The 16,733-nt window shown below is 43.9% G+C and overlaps 1 protein-coding gene across 3 annotated transcripts in view; it reads left to right on the top strand.

The window, feature by feature from the left end:
• The window catches only part of LOC135394380 (vacuolar protein sorting-associated protein 37A-like), a 70,308-nt gene that overhangs the window by 48,616 nt on the left and 4,959 nt on the right, over positions 1-16,733 (top strand). Inside the window, exons 9-10 of one of the 3 annotated variants that reach the window (XM_064625103.1) lie at positions 14,005-14,167; positions 16,222-16,417. In XM_064625103.1, the coding sequence (XP_064481173.1) occupies positions 14,005-14,167; positions 16,222-16,289 (231 nt within the window). In that variant the 3' untranslated portion in view covers positions 16,290-16,417. Of the gene's footprint in view, positions 1-1,203; positions 1,898-14,004; positions 14,168-16,221; positions 16,418-16,733 lie in introns of those variants that run through there. The other 2 variants (XM_064625102.1, XM_064625101.1) reach the window with 2 other exon arrangements.

Below are 16,733 nucleotides of genomic sequence, written 5' to 3'. Positions count from 1 at the left end.
CTCATCGATTTACATGTAAACGAAACTTTGGGGGGGGGAGAAGAAACAATGTCTGTGGAAGTGTGTGCTCGCTTATAGTGATGATGATTATCTTCGGTTACAATTAGATGTGGGCACAAGTTCAAGGGCTGTCGGTACCACAGGATGTTAATGAGGGTTGCCACCCTCAAGTGACTGCCTCCACTTGAAACATAGTTCATATAATGACAAGAAACAAAACTACGATTGGCACTTAATATTAAAGTGGTTCCAATGTGTCGCACCGCTTTGTACAGGTTGAGATTCTTTACGTTAAGCTGTACTACGTCAAGCTCATCCATGTAAATGCACTGCGTTGGCTTGCCAGCTGACTGTTGTGGGCTTGAGTTGCAGTGTTGGCTGAGACATCAGTAATAGTCTAATTGCTATATACATTGAATTAGGTTAGGGCTTTGTGGCATTTCAAGGAGCAAATTACGCAGTCAATTAAATGTGTCATTGAATCTGCCACATGGCAACACATAATAACAAACAATCAAATAATAAAACGATATCTGGGCAAATTAGATGAATCTTTTACATTGGATGCCCAAATTCAAAATGAAGATGGTGAGGCTTCAAATTGCAGCCAATGATGGGGGTGGTGATGTTTGGCATCAACAGAATGTCCAGATGTATATGACAGGAGATCCTAGAAACCATATACCGTTAAATATGCTACACCTCAATATTCGGAGCATACGGAGGAACTTTGATGCACTGTTATGTTTGCTTTCCCAAGCCTCTGTAAAGTATGACGTGACATGTCTCTCCGAAATGTGGTTACAATCATAGATCGAGAAGTTACCCATCAAGAGCAACTTCTTACGAGTTAAGTTACCGTGTGAAAAATGTAACTAAGTTAATAACGAAGTTCTTCAGCCTGAAATGTGACTCGCAGTTACTGAGTTACTTAAAAAAAAGAACAAGTTACTTCCAAGTTACTTCGGACACAAAATAGCATTAGGTAATACAGTAAACCCTCGTTAACTCGAACTCACTTATCTCGAAATATCGAAATATCTCCAATTTATTTTGCGTCCCGATCCTTGTCCCAATGCTTCCTATGTATTTGCGCCCTTTCGAATCTAAGCTTTTGTTTGCCCGAGTACGGATATCTCGAAATTCCATCACCTGTAGGGCACCGTATCTACGACTGATAACGTGCATTCTTCGGTTCCCCAGGCTAGGTCAAAGTCAGAGCCTTCCAGTCCTAGCACAGACCGTGGTCCTAGTTACTCACTCTCATCCATGCAACATGCCGCTAGCTGTGGCAGGCAGACCGGACTCCCCTTTCCATCCAACGTCACTCCTCCTCCTCCTCCTCCTCCTCCTCCTCCTCCTCTGCATTCGTGTGAGCTTCTCAGTTTTGTCGTTTCGTTTCGTTTCGTTTCGTTCATTGCGGGTGAACAACGCACAGTCCCTGACCTTGGAGCGGAAGGTGGCACTTGTCAAAGGCCTGGAGTTCATCAAGCCATTATCGTGAAAGCCATTATCTGTTTCGTTCATGCAGGTTTCTGGTCTTCTACCGCCGTACCGGAGCCAGCAGACGAGTTCAATGGCTGTGATGAATTGTGCAACGACGTGATGCGCCTCGCATGTTGTGGGGAGAGCGTTGTTAAGTTAATGCTCAATTCTTTTTTGTAAACGTTGGTTGCACAGTTGAGCGTTAAATTTAAGTTAAGGACCATTGATCTTGGTTCAAGTGTTAATTGGTGTTGGTAAAACCGGGCCTTAGAGGACTTGAACATTGAGGACTTTGCGCTTTGCGATGGCGATGTTCTAGTAAGCGGGGAACTGAGTGACACGGTAGTAACGTGACGGGAGGAGCCTCTCATGCGTTGCATTGAAGTGCTTGAAGATGCTTTCTTGCTCCCAGACATGAATGCTAAGCAGTTATTCCCTCTCAGATGATGTTAAAAAATAAATGGCTTCGAAATTGTTTACGAGCACTATTACTGTAGGAATGCTTTTTTTTTTTTTTTTACGTTTCATAACATAGCGCATTGTGGTAACATCGTGGCAACGTAATTTTCGTGGTTCGCTTAACTCGAAACCCTGCTTATCTCGAAAGTTTTTCCAGTTTTTACGACTTCAAGTTATCAGAGGTTTACTGTAGCAGGTGCAGCGCGCGTGAGCAGTTGAGGTAGACCTTGAGCTCGGAGAACAAGGAGCAGTCTAAACAAGGACAACGACACAAGAAGACACACAAACAGAGGCTCCACTATCAACGTTCGTTTGTGTGTCTTCTTGTGTCGTTGTCCTTGTTTAGACTGCTCCTTGTTCTCCGAGTCATGTACCAACAAGCCCATCAAGCTACTCTAGACCTTGAGCTGCCTGCGGAGGAGTGCAACATGCTTAGATCGTTTTCGTTTATGTCCAACAATTGACCTCTTCCTGTTTATAAACAAATGATGTCATAGTGTTCGACAGCGCCACAAATCTGGTAAAGTTTAACTACGCTTGAAGCTAGAGGTGAACAAGGTCGTGCCCGAAAGCCACGGTCTTGAGGGTATTACGATGGTCACTGAAAGGGACGCGACCTTCGGTCCTACTTTTCTTTCAATGGGAGGCAGCGAACAAGTGCCTGTTTGTGGAACCCAGCCGTCTCCTTTTGATTTGTTTCGGTTTCAGTCTATCTACCAACGTCATGATGACGTTTCTCTGGTAGAAGTCTATTCGAACGCATTGCATCTTACTCCCTCTGGGCACACAATGCTTCATTTCAATGGCAGCGGTTCTTACTTCCTGAGAATACTGTCATTGATTGAATATCACATTTTACGACAAAAAAAGAATGCTATGAAGGAACTGGGGAGAAAGCAAGAAAATATGTGGACGTGAGCGAAAAGCTAATGAATAGTAACTTGGAACTTAACTTAAGTTTCTTTGGCAAAGTTACCCTAAAAAGAAACGAGTTCCTCTGAAAGTTACCACAGCGCAAAAGTACTAAGAGAGAGCTAAGAGCTAAGTTACAAGTTACCAAAAAAGGAACTTAGTTACAGTAACGAGTTACCTCAAACTCTGGTTACAATTGGGTGAAACCTATGACATACCGGGATACTTGTTTATATCTTTGCCTCACATTACTTCACTTAAAGGGGCCGTAAACAGGTGTACAAGGTACGCGTTTCTCTGTGTTATATTATTGCAACTTAGCCAGTGAAAACCCCTTGCAATTACTTGCATTCAAAACCAAAAGGCGCTTGCATACGGATGAAATATTCATTGCACTCTTTCGCTCTTTAGCTCCGCCCTGCGCTCGCACTTTACGTCATTTTGACGTGGCGCTTTCCTCACCAGTTATGATTAAGGGTTCCACCTATGATTTTATTTCATTTGTGGAAATGGACTAGATGAATGTGAGTCGTCTTCTATTCAAAATTCAACGACTGGGCTGCCATACTTTGGTTTGAGCCATGCAGCGTCGCGTCACCAGCTGGCGTGGCACAGTGGTTAGTGTGCTGGCCATGTCACGCCATGACTGGGAGGTACACGGGTTCGAATCGTGTCATATGATGGAAGTCCAATTGTTGAAGTTTGCACCGGCTGAAAATGTTAGAGATGTCATGACGCTGAATTTCAGAACTACGGAGCACAAAATGTAGTTCCACACAAACAAACGGAGCACTCTGATAATGAAGCCTCTGTATTGGCTGGTAATTTGAAACATCATGTTCGGAGCTCGGCCCCCCCCGATTGGACGCTAAAAGGCTACGTAGCCATGTGACATATGCGTGGTAGAGAGAGGCGTGCTGGTTACTCATCTGTCAAAGCAGTTATATGGGTCACTGAGCTGGCACGAGCCGAACGAAATGTACAGGGTGTATGCTATAAAAGGTCAGTCACATTTTCGCGCGTGGCGCGATACCTACTTGACAGACAGACTTCCGCTGCCGCAGAGTGAAGAAGTTACGGCAGGAAACCCTACAAAAAAATCGTCGATATCAGGCACTGCGTAACAAAATAAATACGGCCACGCAAACTTTCGTCTTCATGCATTTCCTATGCGCTATACCGACGTAAACACGCCAGTCTGTCGATAGTTGTTTGTAGCTTCTGCATGGGGCGCTAGTGACGTTGAATCAACATGTGTACACTCCTGAACCGTCAACTGGCGCACAGCAAGGCACAAAGGATACAAAATACGACAGAAACAAATGGAACACGAACAAATATAATAACAGGAATAATAGAGTCCAATGAAACTGTATAGAGACACAAAATGAATGAAATAAAAACGTTAGAAGGGCGGCTAAAAGTGTCGTTCTCGCAACAAAGCAATCGCAAACAGACTGTCGTCTGCTAAGAGAAGAAGCAGAAATGTTTCGCTAGGAAGCGGCATACGAGCCGCAACATGTGCCGAAAACATCTAAAACAAATCGTATCAAACTTTGTTAAACGTAAATCTCAACGAGTACCACGGGTACGTATCGTGCATAACAGAAATACGCGCCCACATGAGTTTGTTTCGGATTCAACGTACCGAAACAAACATACAGTAAATAGCACATATCACGAAAATAGTCATGGAATATCATAATGACCGACAGTAGTCATAAGACACTTTCTGACACTGTTTGAAACCGTGGTAGTTCCCTAAAGTGATCCACTGCACATAACATGATACTAGTCATGAAATGTCATAATGTCCATCTTAGTCATAAAACACAGCGTGTCACTGTTTGAAGCAGCAGTAGTCCCAAAAATCGACTCATGGCACATCCTGAAAATAGTCATGGAATTTCATAGTGGCTGACGGTAGTTATAAGACACTATATGACACTGTTTGAAGCAAGCATAGTCCCATATAATTGCTTCATAGTACATATCATGAAAATAGGCATGAAATGTCATAATGGGAAGCAGCAGCCATAAAACATTGCATGACACTGCAAAAACAAGGAGTTGTTGGATCAGCAGTCATAAACTCATGATACATTGACGAAATACATATGGAATATTTACACGTGTTGCTTGGATTAAATTGGGTAGCACTTGAATTAAATTGAGTGTCCAATGGATTAAAATGAGCGGGAAAACCTGTAGAGTACACGTCATTGCTAGAATCCTTCGGCTTGTTCAGTGTGATACGTGAACATACTAGAGTATCAAATGAATCTAGGTCATTGATTGATCATACTCTATTGCCGAAGAATACTAAAGTGGTTTGCGGTGTTATGGATCTGCACATAACTGACCACTGCCCTGTTTATTGCCTTAGTAGCAGGGTGTCGAACCGAATCCGAACTGAAAACCATACCCAAACCGTTATTGGTGCCGGCACCAAACCCGAACCGAAATTTTCGTGGCACTGTTGAACCCGAACCGGAGCAGAACTGGAAAAAATAAAGACGGTAACCGGTTCGCAACGAAAGTGTTCTGACATATAAGAAGTCAGCATAAGGTTCAAGGGCATGAACGAGGGCACATTGGTTTCCATATCATGGATTTCGCAAATTTTCACCTAGCAGTCAGACGAGGACGTATAGTAAGCACGCGCTGCGGTGTCTGCTCTTCAGGGAGGAGTTGCCACGCGGACACTTGTCACATGCTGGGTTTCCAAACACACATCGCGGCCGTCCTCTGCTAGCAGCTGCTGTATTTTCTGAAAGGTGAATGGCCAGCGTTCATCCGCCGAATGAAGCAGGAATGGAGTAGGCCAGTTATGTAGCTCTATAGGAAGAATCTGTGATAAAGCAAGCGCCCAACATTTCCCTTTACACATGAGCAGTAAAAATTAAATAAGTCAGATACATCAGAAGTGGAGGAGCATACGCAGAACAGCGCATGTATGATTGGTGGTGGTTTGAAAACTAAATGTAGTCCTGGCTTACTGGTACTGGAATTGTGTCGTGACAGTGGAATTGTGTTGTGGATTAACTGGTACACCGATGTGACCTCTGATAGAGCATGGCTGGCAGACTTATTTTCAACATGCTTCAGTACGGTTTCAGATCAATTTACATTGCAAATGCAGTGTGCTGGTCATCTATGTAGGAAGCTGTCCACCTTATTTCGCTTGTATCTTGCTGGCACCATGCTTGTGAAAAAGTGATTTTGGGAACAGAGGGTGGCAGGACTTCAGCCTTTATCCCCCTCTGTGGGGGATAAAGACCCTGTGGGAAACCCTGTGGGATACCGGATGTGACTGCAATATGGTCGGAATGATTGTTATTACACAGCACAAAGAGCAACCTGTTAGGGAGGAACTCACTTATCCAACCGAAAACAAATTGGTCGAGGTTTAGTACAGAAAGCTTATGAAGAAGGTACTCGTGGGGGACCTTATCAAAAGCTTTCTTAAAATCAAGAACATCGCGTCTGTCTGAAGTAATGAGCCGGAATTAGTAAGTAGGTCATGTAAAAATCTGGCGAATTGCGTTTCGCAGGAACAGTTACGACGGAAGCCGTGCTGCATGGGGTAGAAAAAATTGTTGTGTTCGAGGAATTTAAAGTAGCACAGAAGTCATTTTTAACACCCAGTTTTCTTCCTATAAAACTGTTAAGTAGGCCAGTAAGATGCACCATGCGAAGTAATTTACACCACGGAGTCATAATTATCGCAGAAATTGAATTTAAAATATGCCGCAAAAAGTGACCGTGCGCAACGGTGGTGAAGAGCAGTACCAGCCTGTGATCTGCCTGGAACCTCGCGCTGACGCTATAAGGAGAACGCTTGCTGATTGGCCTAGAGAAATGATGTCTGCTACTCCGCTGTCGTCTGCTACTCGGCTGTTCGAGGTTCTGATAAAGCCTTTCTCCTTGCTCGGTAATGCTTCGGCCGCTCCTTCTCTCCCCAATTCTCCGGGACAACTGGCAAAACAGGTTTACGGCGGCAAAAGGACAATGCGCTGACCCCCACTGACCGGCAAACCAGAACGAGTCTCCTTATGCCGTCATCGGTGACGTGCCATCATACCTCCTCATCCTTGTTATAGCTGGAGTGGCGAGTTAAGGGTGGTTTATGTGAGTTTTTTTCTGGGAAACAAATTGCACACATCAAAACCTTTCACGCTATTCGGTATAATGACACACACACTTTCATCAGATGTCTTAATCTGAAATTTTTTTGGATGGCCCTCTGTGCTCCTTTAACTGTGTGGGAGTAGATAATATGCTGGAAAATCTTGCAACAAACACTAGTTAATGAAATTGGACGGTAGTTGCTCGATAATTGGTTACTTCCTGCCTTGAAAATTGGAACGACCTTTCCTATTTTTCAGTCGGTGGGGAGCACCCGTTCCTGAAGCAACTGTGAACAGATGTAGGTTAAGATTATGTTGGAGATGTGCTTCGTAATGAGTAACATTTTCGCAGAAATGCCGTCATGGCCAGAACTGGTAGACGGCTTCAGTGATTCGATGATTTTACAAATCAGGATGCCATCCATCTGTGCATGTTGCCTTGGTGCTACATAATCGGGATGATCCATTGTTGGAGGGCCAAAAACAGATGAAAAGTATGTGGCAAACTTCGAAGCAGTATCAGAAAGTGGAATCTGATTGCCAGTTGCATCGGTAAGACGGACGCTGTTGTTAGTCTTGGGTGATATCACTTTCCAGAATTTCTTGGGATTATTAACTAGGAGTGATGGCAGGTCATGCGCCATGTATTTTTTTTAGCCTGTTTTATTGTGGATTTGTAAGACACAGCACAGGCGCGGTAGGCGTTCCAGGTATCGAGGTTATTATGTCTCTTGGCCTGCTTGAACAAACATTTCTTCTTGCTCAGCAGTGTTTTGATGTGTTTACTGAACCAAGGCGATTTCTGATACGAGCGGATAGATGACGTGCTGGTCGAAAGACTTATTCAGGGTATCACGAAAGAGACACCAGTTATCCTCAACAGAACGGTGATGGAAACCCAAGACAAACTCGTCATGGAAGGCGCGAAGAGTAGCATTAATGGCTTCAACGTTCGCATTCTTGTGATCCCTGATAACCTTCGTTGTATGAACACAATTTGATGGATGTGTTGATGACAGATGAAAATGAATAACCTTGTGATCGCTAAGACTGTCAAGAACTGATAGGGAGCTAACATCGCTGGGACGGGAAGCCAGTACTAAGTCCAGTAGCGAAACGCACGAGGGGGTTTGCCTGGTTGGTTGTGATACCTGCTGAGACAGGTTGAAGGTTTGACAAAGATCGAGGACAGCCCTCCCTTCAGGTGAGGAATGAATTCGAGCGCATGCTTGATTCTGCCAGACAGTACTCGGGTAGTTATAGTCACCAAGTAGGATGAGGGGAGAATTAGCATGATTACTGGTGATATGGGCAAGGATGCCATGCAATGACTGAGCAAACATGTTACTAGCATCTGGAGCTCTGTAATAGGCACCAATAATAATGCTTGGGTAAGTCACTGAAAGCCATATCCAGACAGTTTCTATGTCTGCAAGTACATGATGGGTAATCAGGGTAAGGCACAAGGAACTTTTCACAGCAATCAGTACGCCACCACCTCACTTCGACACTATCACATCTAAATATAGAGTAGCTGCGGAAACATGGTTTAAGTTCACTATCGCTGACTGAGGGCTTTAACCAAGTCTCTGTCAATACTACAATGTCTGAGGAAGTGGTGAACATAAGCCCATACCGATCATCTAGTTTATTCAGAACACTCGGAATATTTGTGGAGATAACTGAAAGCGAAGAGGATTGTGCTTTATCACTACGCCCCGAGCTGATGACAGTACATATTTCGTAGCTATGCCGCCCTCTCCTTAACACGGGATTCACCATGGTCATAATATAGTAGCATTTGGAGTTAACAAATAACTTGTCAAACTTAAGTTTAAACAGCAGGGATTGGCTTTTCCCAAGCTCCACTAGACGTCGCCGTGCCAAACAAGTGGAGGCGGAGTAGTCGTTAGAGACGCCCAGGCCGACTCCCTTAAGTTGGTGGCCTGCTGAAAAGACCTTATCCTTGAGTTTGAAGGAACAGAATTTTGCGACGATAGGTCTAGTTTTGTTGGCATTGAAAGTATCTATGCGTACTGATGCGGAAGAACCTCTCTCTTGCAAGCTGCGTACACGGTGATATGCATACTGTACAAATAAATACTGTGTTAGGAGATGCTCTTTCCAGGGTTCCCGCAAGTTCCTACGAAGCTAGCTTTACTTCATTTTATGATATTTTTAAGTTATGCAGAGGGCTTTCAGCACAAAACACGTGTTCTGTGCTGCAGTTGCAGCAGTACATTTCCTCTCAGAGCTAAGGAAGTGGGCGGGATCTCACATTTGTCATGATTACATTAGAGACGTTCAGAGCAAAGCCATACTGGAGAAGAATATTAATCCACCTTCCAAGATGCACATAATGCACTTTGATTTCGTTGAAAACTGGACAGTAGCTATGGACGTGCCACTGGGGAAAACAGATTTCCATATTCACATTTGTGGTAACAGCTGGCATGGAAACGTACAGTTTTGGTGTGGTGAACGAAGACTTGTGTCACGATTCAGCACCCTCACTGTTAGCTTCCATTGCGATTGAAGAGTGGCTTGACGAGAATGTTCCTCTTGGAGCTAATGATTTACGTGTGAGATGGAGCAGAGAGACATTTTAAGGGGGAATCACTTCTGCGCAAGACAACAGAGAAAGTTTGTTTGCACAGCGCTCAGAACCGGCGTAAAATATCGTCAAAACAGAAGCACTGGCGTGTTCTCCTTGCTTTACCCTTGTCAATGGCACATTTTGTAGAATTCCAGGACTACCCGTTGATTTGTATTCAGCCCGAATTCGCAAATATTTTAGTGTGCGACACTGTATCGAGATGGCAGCACATGTTCGAGACCCACCAAACTTTAATTTATTAGAAATCAACGGCTCAACCTTGTCCCCTAAAAAATATGTCATTTACTAGAGAAAGGCCAAGAGAGCACTCCAGTACCAATATTATGATGATAGTTTAGAGCGTTCACGGGTCTTGTTCGAACGAAAATCGCTCATAGATTTCTGAAGAAGTGACTCCCCCTCAAAAATCAGCATAGGCTCTATGAGCTCTCCAAATCTACTTTTGCTAGCGCGGCATGGTTGTTCACAGGAATAGGCCACGACAAAAGTGCGTGTGACACGATCGGTGGAATAATCAAGCACCATGCCACGCGCTCACTCGAGCAAGATGTCATCCTAGGGTCACAAGATCTGATAACATGCTTGCCAAAACACCTAAAGCGCGTCCATTTACTCCATCTACGTACTACTTAGAATGTAAAAGAAAAAGGGATGGGTAAGTGTATACCACATCAGTGTGGCATTCAAAGTCCGCATGCGTGGCAAAGCAAGAAAATCATTTGTCACTGATGCTGTGAAATCATTTGTCACTGTCATTGCAAAATACTGTTTCCGCTTTTGTGGTCTTGTAAATATATCGACATAAACTACTACTTTTGATTATACAAAGTTGTCCCTTTTCGTGTAAGACATCGATAGACATCCACCATCCCGCGGTACCGCCAACCGGGCTCAGACGCGTACGCATGCACTGTAGGGCCACATTTTAACGTGCTCATCACCAGTGTATGCCTTTTGAAGCAGATAATTTTTTTTATGTCAGATGAAAGGCCTAACATCAGGCCATGTCCTGGCAAAATATAAATGAAATCAAAAGGGGCCTTTTCGAGAAATGGACGCGCAAAATCCTTGTTTTTTCGAAATATGCCTAAACGTTTGCCAGCTTCAGCAGATCCCTGTAGGGGGCATACACACGTTAGACACATCAGATAAAAGAGCATTAAAAGCTGAATGAACTGATATCAAGTATGGTCATGAGGGACACCTACAGCCAGAGAAATCACACGTCGAAGTTGGAAGAAAACTGAGAGAGAGAGCATATTCACCATTTTTGATAGCACAAAGCGTTGCACCTGCGCCCAAAATTTGCACTCTGACTGCTGGCCTGTAGGCATACAAAAGCATTAAAACATTTCACTACAATATCTTTTAAAGCTCAGGAGCTATACGCGTGCAAACACGGCAAAACTTCTCAGAATTCAGGGCCGGATTTTCTCGATTTTTTTGCACGAAAACTATTTGGTAGAAATTATTCATTTTGCCGCTGTCGATCATTATGTACGATGAGCTTCCAAATATATCCATGACTTGAAAACCCGAGACGAGGTAGGGACGATGACAGACAAACACAAACACGGTCCCAAACTCAGCTGTCAGGTTTATTGCACAACAACATTTAAATAGACACTAGGTGGGAGAGTGGGGAAAAGCCAACAAGTTCTTCAAAGTGGGAGACAAGGTCAAAGAAGTCTTGCTGACACAGTTACCATAAATGAGGATACAAAGGGTTTAAGTAAGGAGCCTTCTGTGAAGGTCAGCCTCCCTGGCCAGCACCATTGTTCGATTCCATAAGGGTTCACAGTTGTTACAATCTTGTAAATGTTTGGCTAGTTCTGACACACAGTCTTTGTTCCTCACCTTCAAGGCATGCTCACGCAAAGGATCATTTAAGCAACGCTTACTTTGCCCAATATAACAAAAACCACATTTAAAAGGAATTTCATAGACGATATTCGATTGACAGGATACAAACACTCGCTTATGATTTTTACAACTTGCTACAGATTTACTGAAAGGTGTCAGGTCGTCCAGACGAAAGTTCTTGCGAAAGGCAAGGTTGATATTGAATTTTTTTTGGGGTTTCACAAGGTCATTGGCTGGACAGAACATCTTAGCGCTAATAAGGTTTAAACCACAGATCACCAAAGACTGAGAATACCGTGCATCACCCAGGCGAACCATTTGGTGGCTGATAGAAGAGCAAAGGTTATGGATGCACGACTTCTTTGCGGCATTTGACAGTAAGCTAGAGACCAGACCACACTTTTCGAGTGACAACTATGGGCCGGAAGTACCGGCTTAGGTTTTTCTTTGCAATAGGACCAACACTGAGCCTGATTGAACGTAATTCTTAGGTCCAAGTACTGAAGAGAATTACCGGTAGGTCGCTCAAAGGTAAAGGCCAACTCAGGAGCAGCAGACGCTATTACACTGCGGCATTCATCAATAAGACCCTCATTCTCATAAGACAGTATAAGAAGGTCATCAACAAATCTTTTTACAAGTGCCAAAGGGAAGCGGAATGCAGAAAGAAACGATACTATAGCATTATCAATAGTCCGTAGATAAATCTCTGACAACATTGGCGCAATAGATGAGCCGATACAAATACTCGTTTTCTGAGTCTACAATACGCCATCAATGTAGATGGCAGTGGACTTGAGGTACAATTCTAAGATTCGCAAAAAATCACTGACTGAGATACCTGCTAAGGACTGAAACAGTACCAGCTGCTGCTCTAAAAAGTCTCTTACTCTGTTTAATAGAAGGTTAACTTGCAGGGAGTAATATAGATCCTTAATGTCCAAAGAAAGGCCAAAAACATTTCTTACCATGAAAGGGGTTCAAGGACTCAAACAGACACTCTGAATTCCTTAGGACGAGAGAACTAGGTTCAAATACAGTGGACAAAGATTGCTGAATGTAAGCAGATACAATTTTCTGCCAGGTACGACCTTCGTTCACAACGATTCTTAAAGGCATCTCAGGCTTTTGATCCTTGATAAGAAATTTGACAGAAAGAGTATCAAACGGTGCAGCTTGTATCGATTTGCATAGTGACTGAAGGTTGCTATCATTGAGAACCGAGCATATTTGCGTCTTCAAAAGGCCATTGTTTTCGGAAAAGGGGGTCAAAAGTATACAAATAGCTTCCTGTTTCTTAGTTTCGAAAGAATTTACATGGAGGACCGTAAAACTAGCACTTTTGTTCGTTTGTAACAGATGCAAGCTCTTAGAGCGAAGCTCATCATTTATGGAGGAAAATGGTAGAAGGCTACGTTTCGCTGAAAGCAGACAGGAGTTCATACAGTGCAAGATCCGTTTTACAGCTTGATCGGTAAACCATTTGAGCCATTAGCCATAAGCCATTTGAGGGTCACTGATAGCAGAAGAGATCTTCGTTATGCATGCGGCTATATCGAGCCTGGATGGTTTTACATTGGACAGAATTTGGGTCCATTAGAAAGGATCTTAGCAGTAAAAGAAGACAAGGGAACATTGCTAAGGTTGACTATATTACGTGAAACAGGACTAGGTTCGGGCTTACGTGGTGCAGGCAATGAACTCCTCAACTTTGCAAAGTTCGACAGAAAAGCAGAGTCCTTTAGAGCTTGCCATTGAGCATACTAGGCGTTGCACCGTATCACACAATCTCCTACATGTCGCCAAAAAATTCGATATCGACCTTGCCTTTCGCAATAACTTTCGTCTGGACACCCTGACACCTTTCAGTAAATCTGCAGAAAGTTGTAAAAATCATAAGCGAATGTTTGTATCGTGTCAATCGAATATCATCTATGAAATTGCTTGTAAATGTGGCTTTTGTTATATTGGGCAAAGTAAGCGTTGCTTAAATGACCGTTTGCGTGAGCATGCCTTGAAGGTGAGGAATAAAGACCGTGTGTCAGAAGTAGCCAAACATTTACAAGATTGTAACAACGTGAACCCTTATGGAATCGAACAATGGTGCTGGCCAGGGAGGCTGACCTTCATAGAAGGCTCCTTCGGGAAACTCTTTGTATCCTCAGTTATGGGAACTGTGTCAGCACAACTTCTTTGACCTTGTCTCCCGCTTTGAAGAACTTGTTGGCTTTTCCCCACTCTCCCACCTAGTGTCTATTTAAATGTTGTTGTGCAATAAACCTGACAGTTGAGTTTGAGACCGTGTTTGTGTTTGTCTGTTATCGTCCCTACCTCGTCTCGGTTTTCAAGTCATGGATCGTCACCACCAGCTCGCTTGCTACCTAACTTTCCTTTCATTCCAAATATAAAAAAATAATGAAATTCCAGGAGGTCGATGGGACCTCGCTGCCTGAACTGACGTGAAACCGGCCAACAGTGTCTTTTGGAACAACTTTTCTTATGGAGTTAAACTTGATTGACTGCCTCTCTTTGATTCAGCTTGACGAGGTAAACAAGCTTAAGCAAGAATTTGAGCAATGCAGTCAAGTCTTGGATTTGCACATGTCAGCCTACCACCTGTCTACGCTCCAGGATAATCTCCGCGTAGCCACTTCGTCTGCAGAAGAAGAGTCAGAAGTTATTGCTGAAGAGTTCTTAGATGGTATGCCTTTCCCTATTGGTCAACTCATGGCTTCTTGAGCCACTGTGTGTGTGTTAGGGGGGGGGTGATACAAAAGCGAGTGGAGAATTGAATGTATCTGGCCTTACAACATACCGTATTTGCTCGCATATAGAGCATACATTTTTTACTCAAAAGAAGGGGGCGTCCAATATGAGGGACAAAACTCTACTCTCCACTCATAGTAGTACATAAGACTTGATTTGGTTGCCAGAGGTCCGTGTCCGTATCATCATCATCCTCGGAAGCGCAAGGTGCATTTTCTTTGTCATTGTTGCTAGTGTTGACATGACACTCCCAGAGAAGATTGTCTTCCATGCTGTCCATGGCGGACTTTAGCCCTGTCACTTTGATAATCTTGCATCTCACCGCGAGTCCTTGTCGTTGAAGCTCTAGCACACGTGTGAGGACAGCATTTTCCACTTCCGGAAGCTTGTTGCTTTTTGGAATGCCGGAATGCCATGCGTCTCTTCAGATGTACCTCGAAATAAAGTGATTGAAATCCCCGTTGCAAAATAAACTACTGTGAATTGAAGTTATCTGACTATAAAATGCACAGTTGCGCACGGGAAACTGCCAACAGCGAACTGAGACTAACCTGGACATAGAAATGCAAACACCGAACTTGGACTAACCTAATAATAAACTAACCAACATCTGCACTCTGTCGTGTCCGCCCTAGTGGAGTGGCTGCTAAATGTGGCTTTCGTTCGCTAATACAACTTGGACAGGCATCGAAAACACGTGAATGAGTGGTTAAATAGTGATATCGTGTTTTTAAAACACGGCATATCATCTTACGCGATCAGGGATTTCGTGACTGGGGGATATTGAGGTCCTCCTGTGTCTTCTTCGTCGCCACGAGGTTGTCCTTCCTCTGGTATCGTACTTAGGTCTCGTTTGAGCAGCGTCATCTTTGAGCAGCGTCATCTTTGAGCAGCGTCATGATTTCTATGCTCCTCTGCGTGCCAGATTACCATGAGCTTGTTCTTTGACATGTAGCTTGTACGTTTCTCCATCGCATGGAAACCAGAAGTCCCAGAACATATCACGCTGCCTTGAACAAGGACCCGCCCGCCTCAACTCCTCATACAACCTGTAGTATAAGACAATTCAATCAACACTGGGCACATGAACAGTCAGAATGCTGCGATTGTTCCCTCAATCCTCCAATCAGAAGCCTTGCCGTCTGGCTCGCCGCTTGGTTTGGCCAGTCCCAGCTGCCACTGACTTCTATGTCTACTAGCTTTCATGCACGTCATACAGTTATTTTTGTTTCCAAAACAACTCTTAAAAGTGTTGCAATCAACAGAAATTTATTTCATTCATCATACTGACATAGTCACCTGGCAGGCCGGTGCACATACATGCACTGAGCATACAGAGTCCATTGCATAACACTTGCTTGCACACTGCAACCAACTTAAAACTTGTAAACCATGCATATCAACAGAGTGTATTACCAACAACGAACATCCGTCACATGCTTGTGCACAATGTCTTGATGAGCATGTCCTGTCTTTGCCTGCTATATGTCAAACATAAAATGATGCTGCCTCATGAATTCTATTTCTTGTCACTGCACTGCAAACGTGCTTGAATGTGTTCGTCCAGCCAAAAATTTCATAGGCAACACTGCTACAGTTTGAAATCCAATCAGCTGTTCGTAGACTGATGCTCGTGTCAAGAAATAGTACAACATGACGGGCGGATCCAGACCCTCGGCTTGGAGGGGGGGTTTCTTTGTCGGAGCGTGTAGTGGGAGAGGGGAGAGAGGGAAATTCAATGTATAAACTGACATTTTTGGGGGGAGCGATCGGCCCCCTGGATACACCACTGCAACATCATTAAACACAATAATACACTGATGAGACCGTGAACACACTTGCCTGCCAACGAAAGACATTGCCGATGTTCACCGTTCAAAATTCAAATGAAACTGCTGAGACAATATGCATAGGGCCCTGTGTTTTGGGGTAAAGCCCATTTTGTACCCCACCCCCAATCCCGATTTCTATCATCATCATTATCCCTAGGTGACACCGGAGAATTGACTTGGAAAACTGCCAATAGAGCCACCAATACGTGCAGTGGAGAACTCTAAGCATTCAACACCCAGCACAGCTGTATCAGATGTGTACTTGCTGTTGGCAACCTCCGCCACAGGAGCGCCCCCTTGTACTATTTAACCAGCCCGCCTGGAATAAACAGACAGTGTCCTTCTGTCATGCATGGGATGCGTCGTGTCCTGAACTGATAACCGATACAACAGCTGTTCCACATCTTCTGTCAATCTAAAATGCGAGAAGCACTCTTTTTTTTTTTGCACCTGAAAATCTACTTTCCCATGTGATATCACCTGGTTGTACCCCGATTAACAGCTCCTGAAATAACACCGGATTTTATCCCCTCCCCCCTCCCATTTAAAAAAAACATACAACCCCAAAACACAGGGCCTTAACTGTACACAGGCGACGAAGCACGAGTGCTGTTTTCAAGTTCTGGCAACCAATTGCAATCTGGCAAACAATCATGAAATCAGACAAGG

Source organism: Ornithodoros turicata, chromosome 5 (assembly GCF_037126465.1).
Source record: "Ornithodoros turicata isolate Travis chromosome 5, ASM3712646v1, whole genome shotgun sequence".
NCBI lineage: Eukaryota > Metazoa > Arthropoda > Arachnida > Ixodida > Argasidae > Ornithodoros > Ornithodoros turicata.
This window is presented reverse-complemented; position numbering and strand designations above follow the sequence as displayed.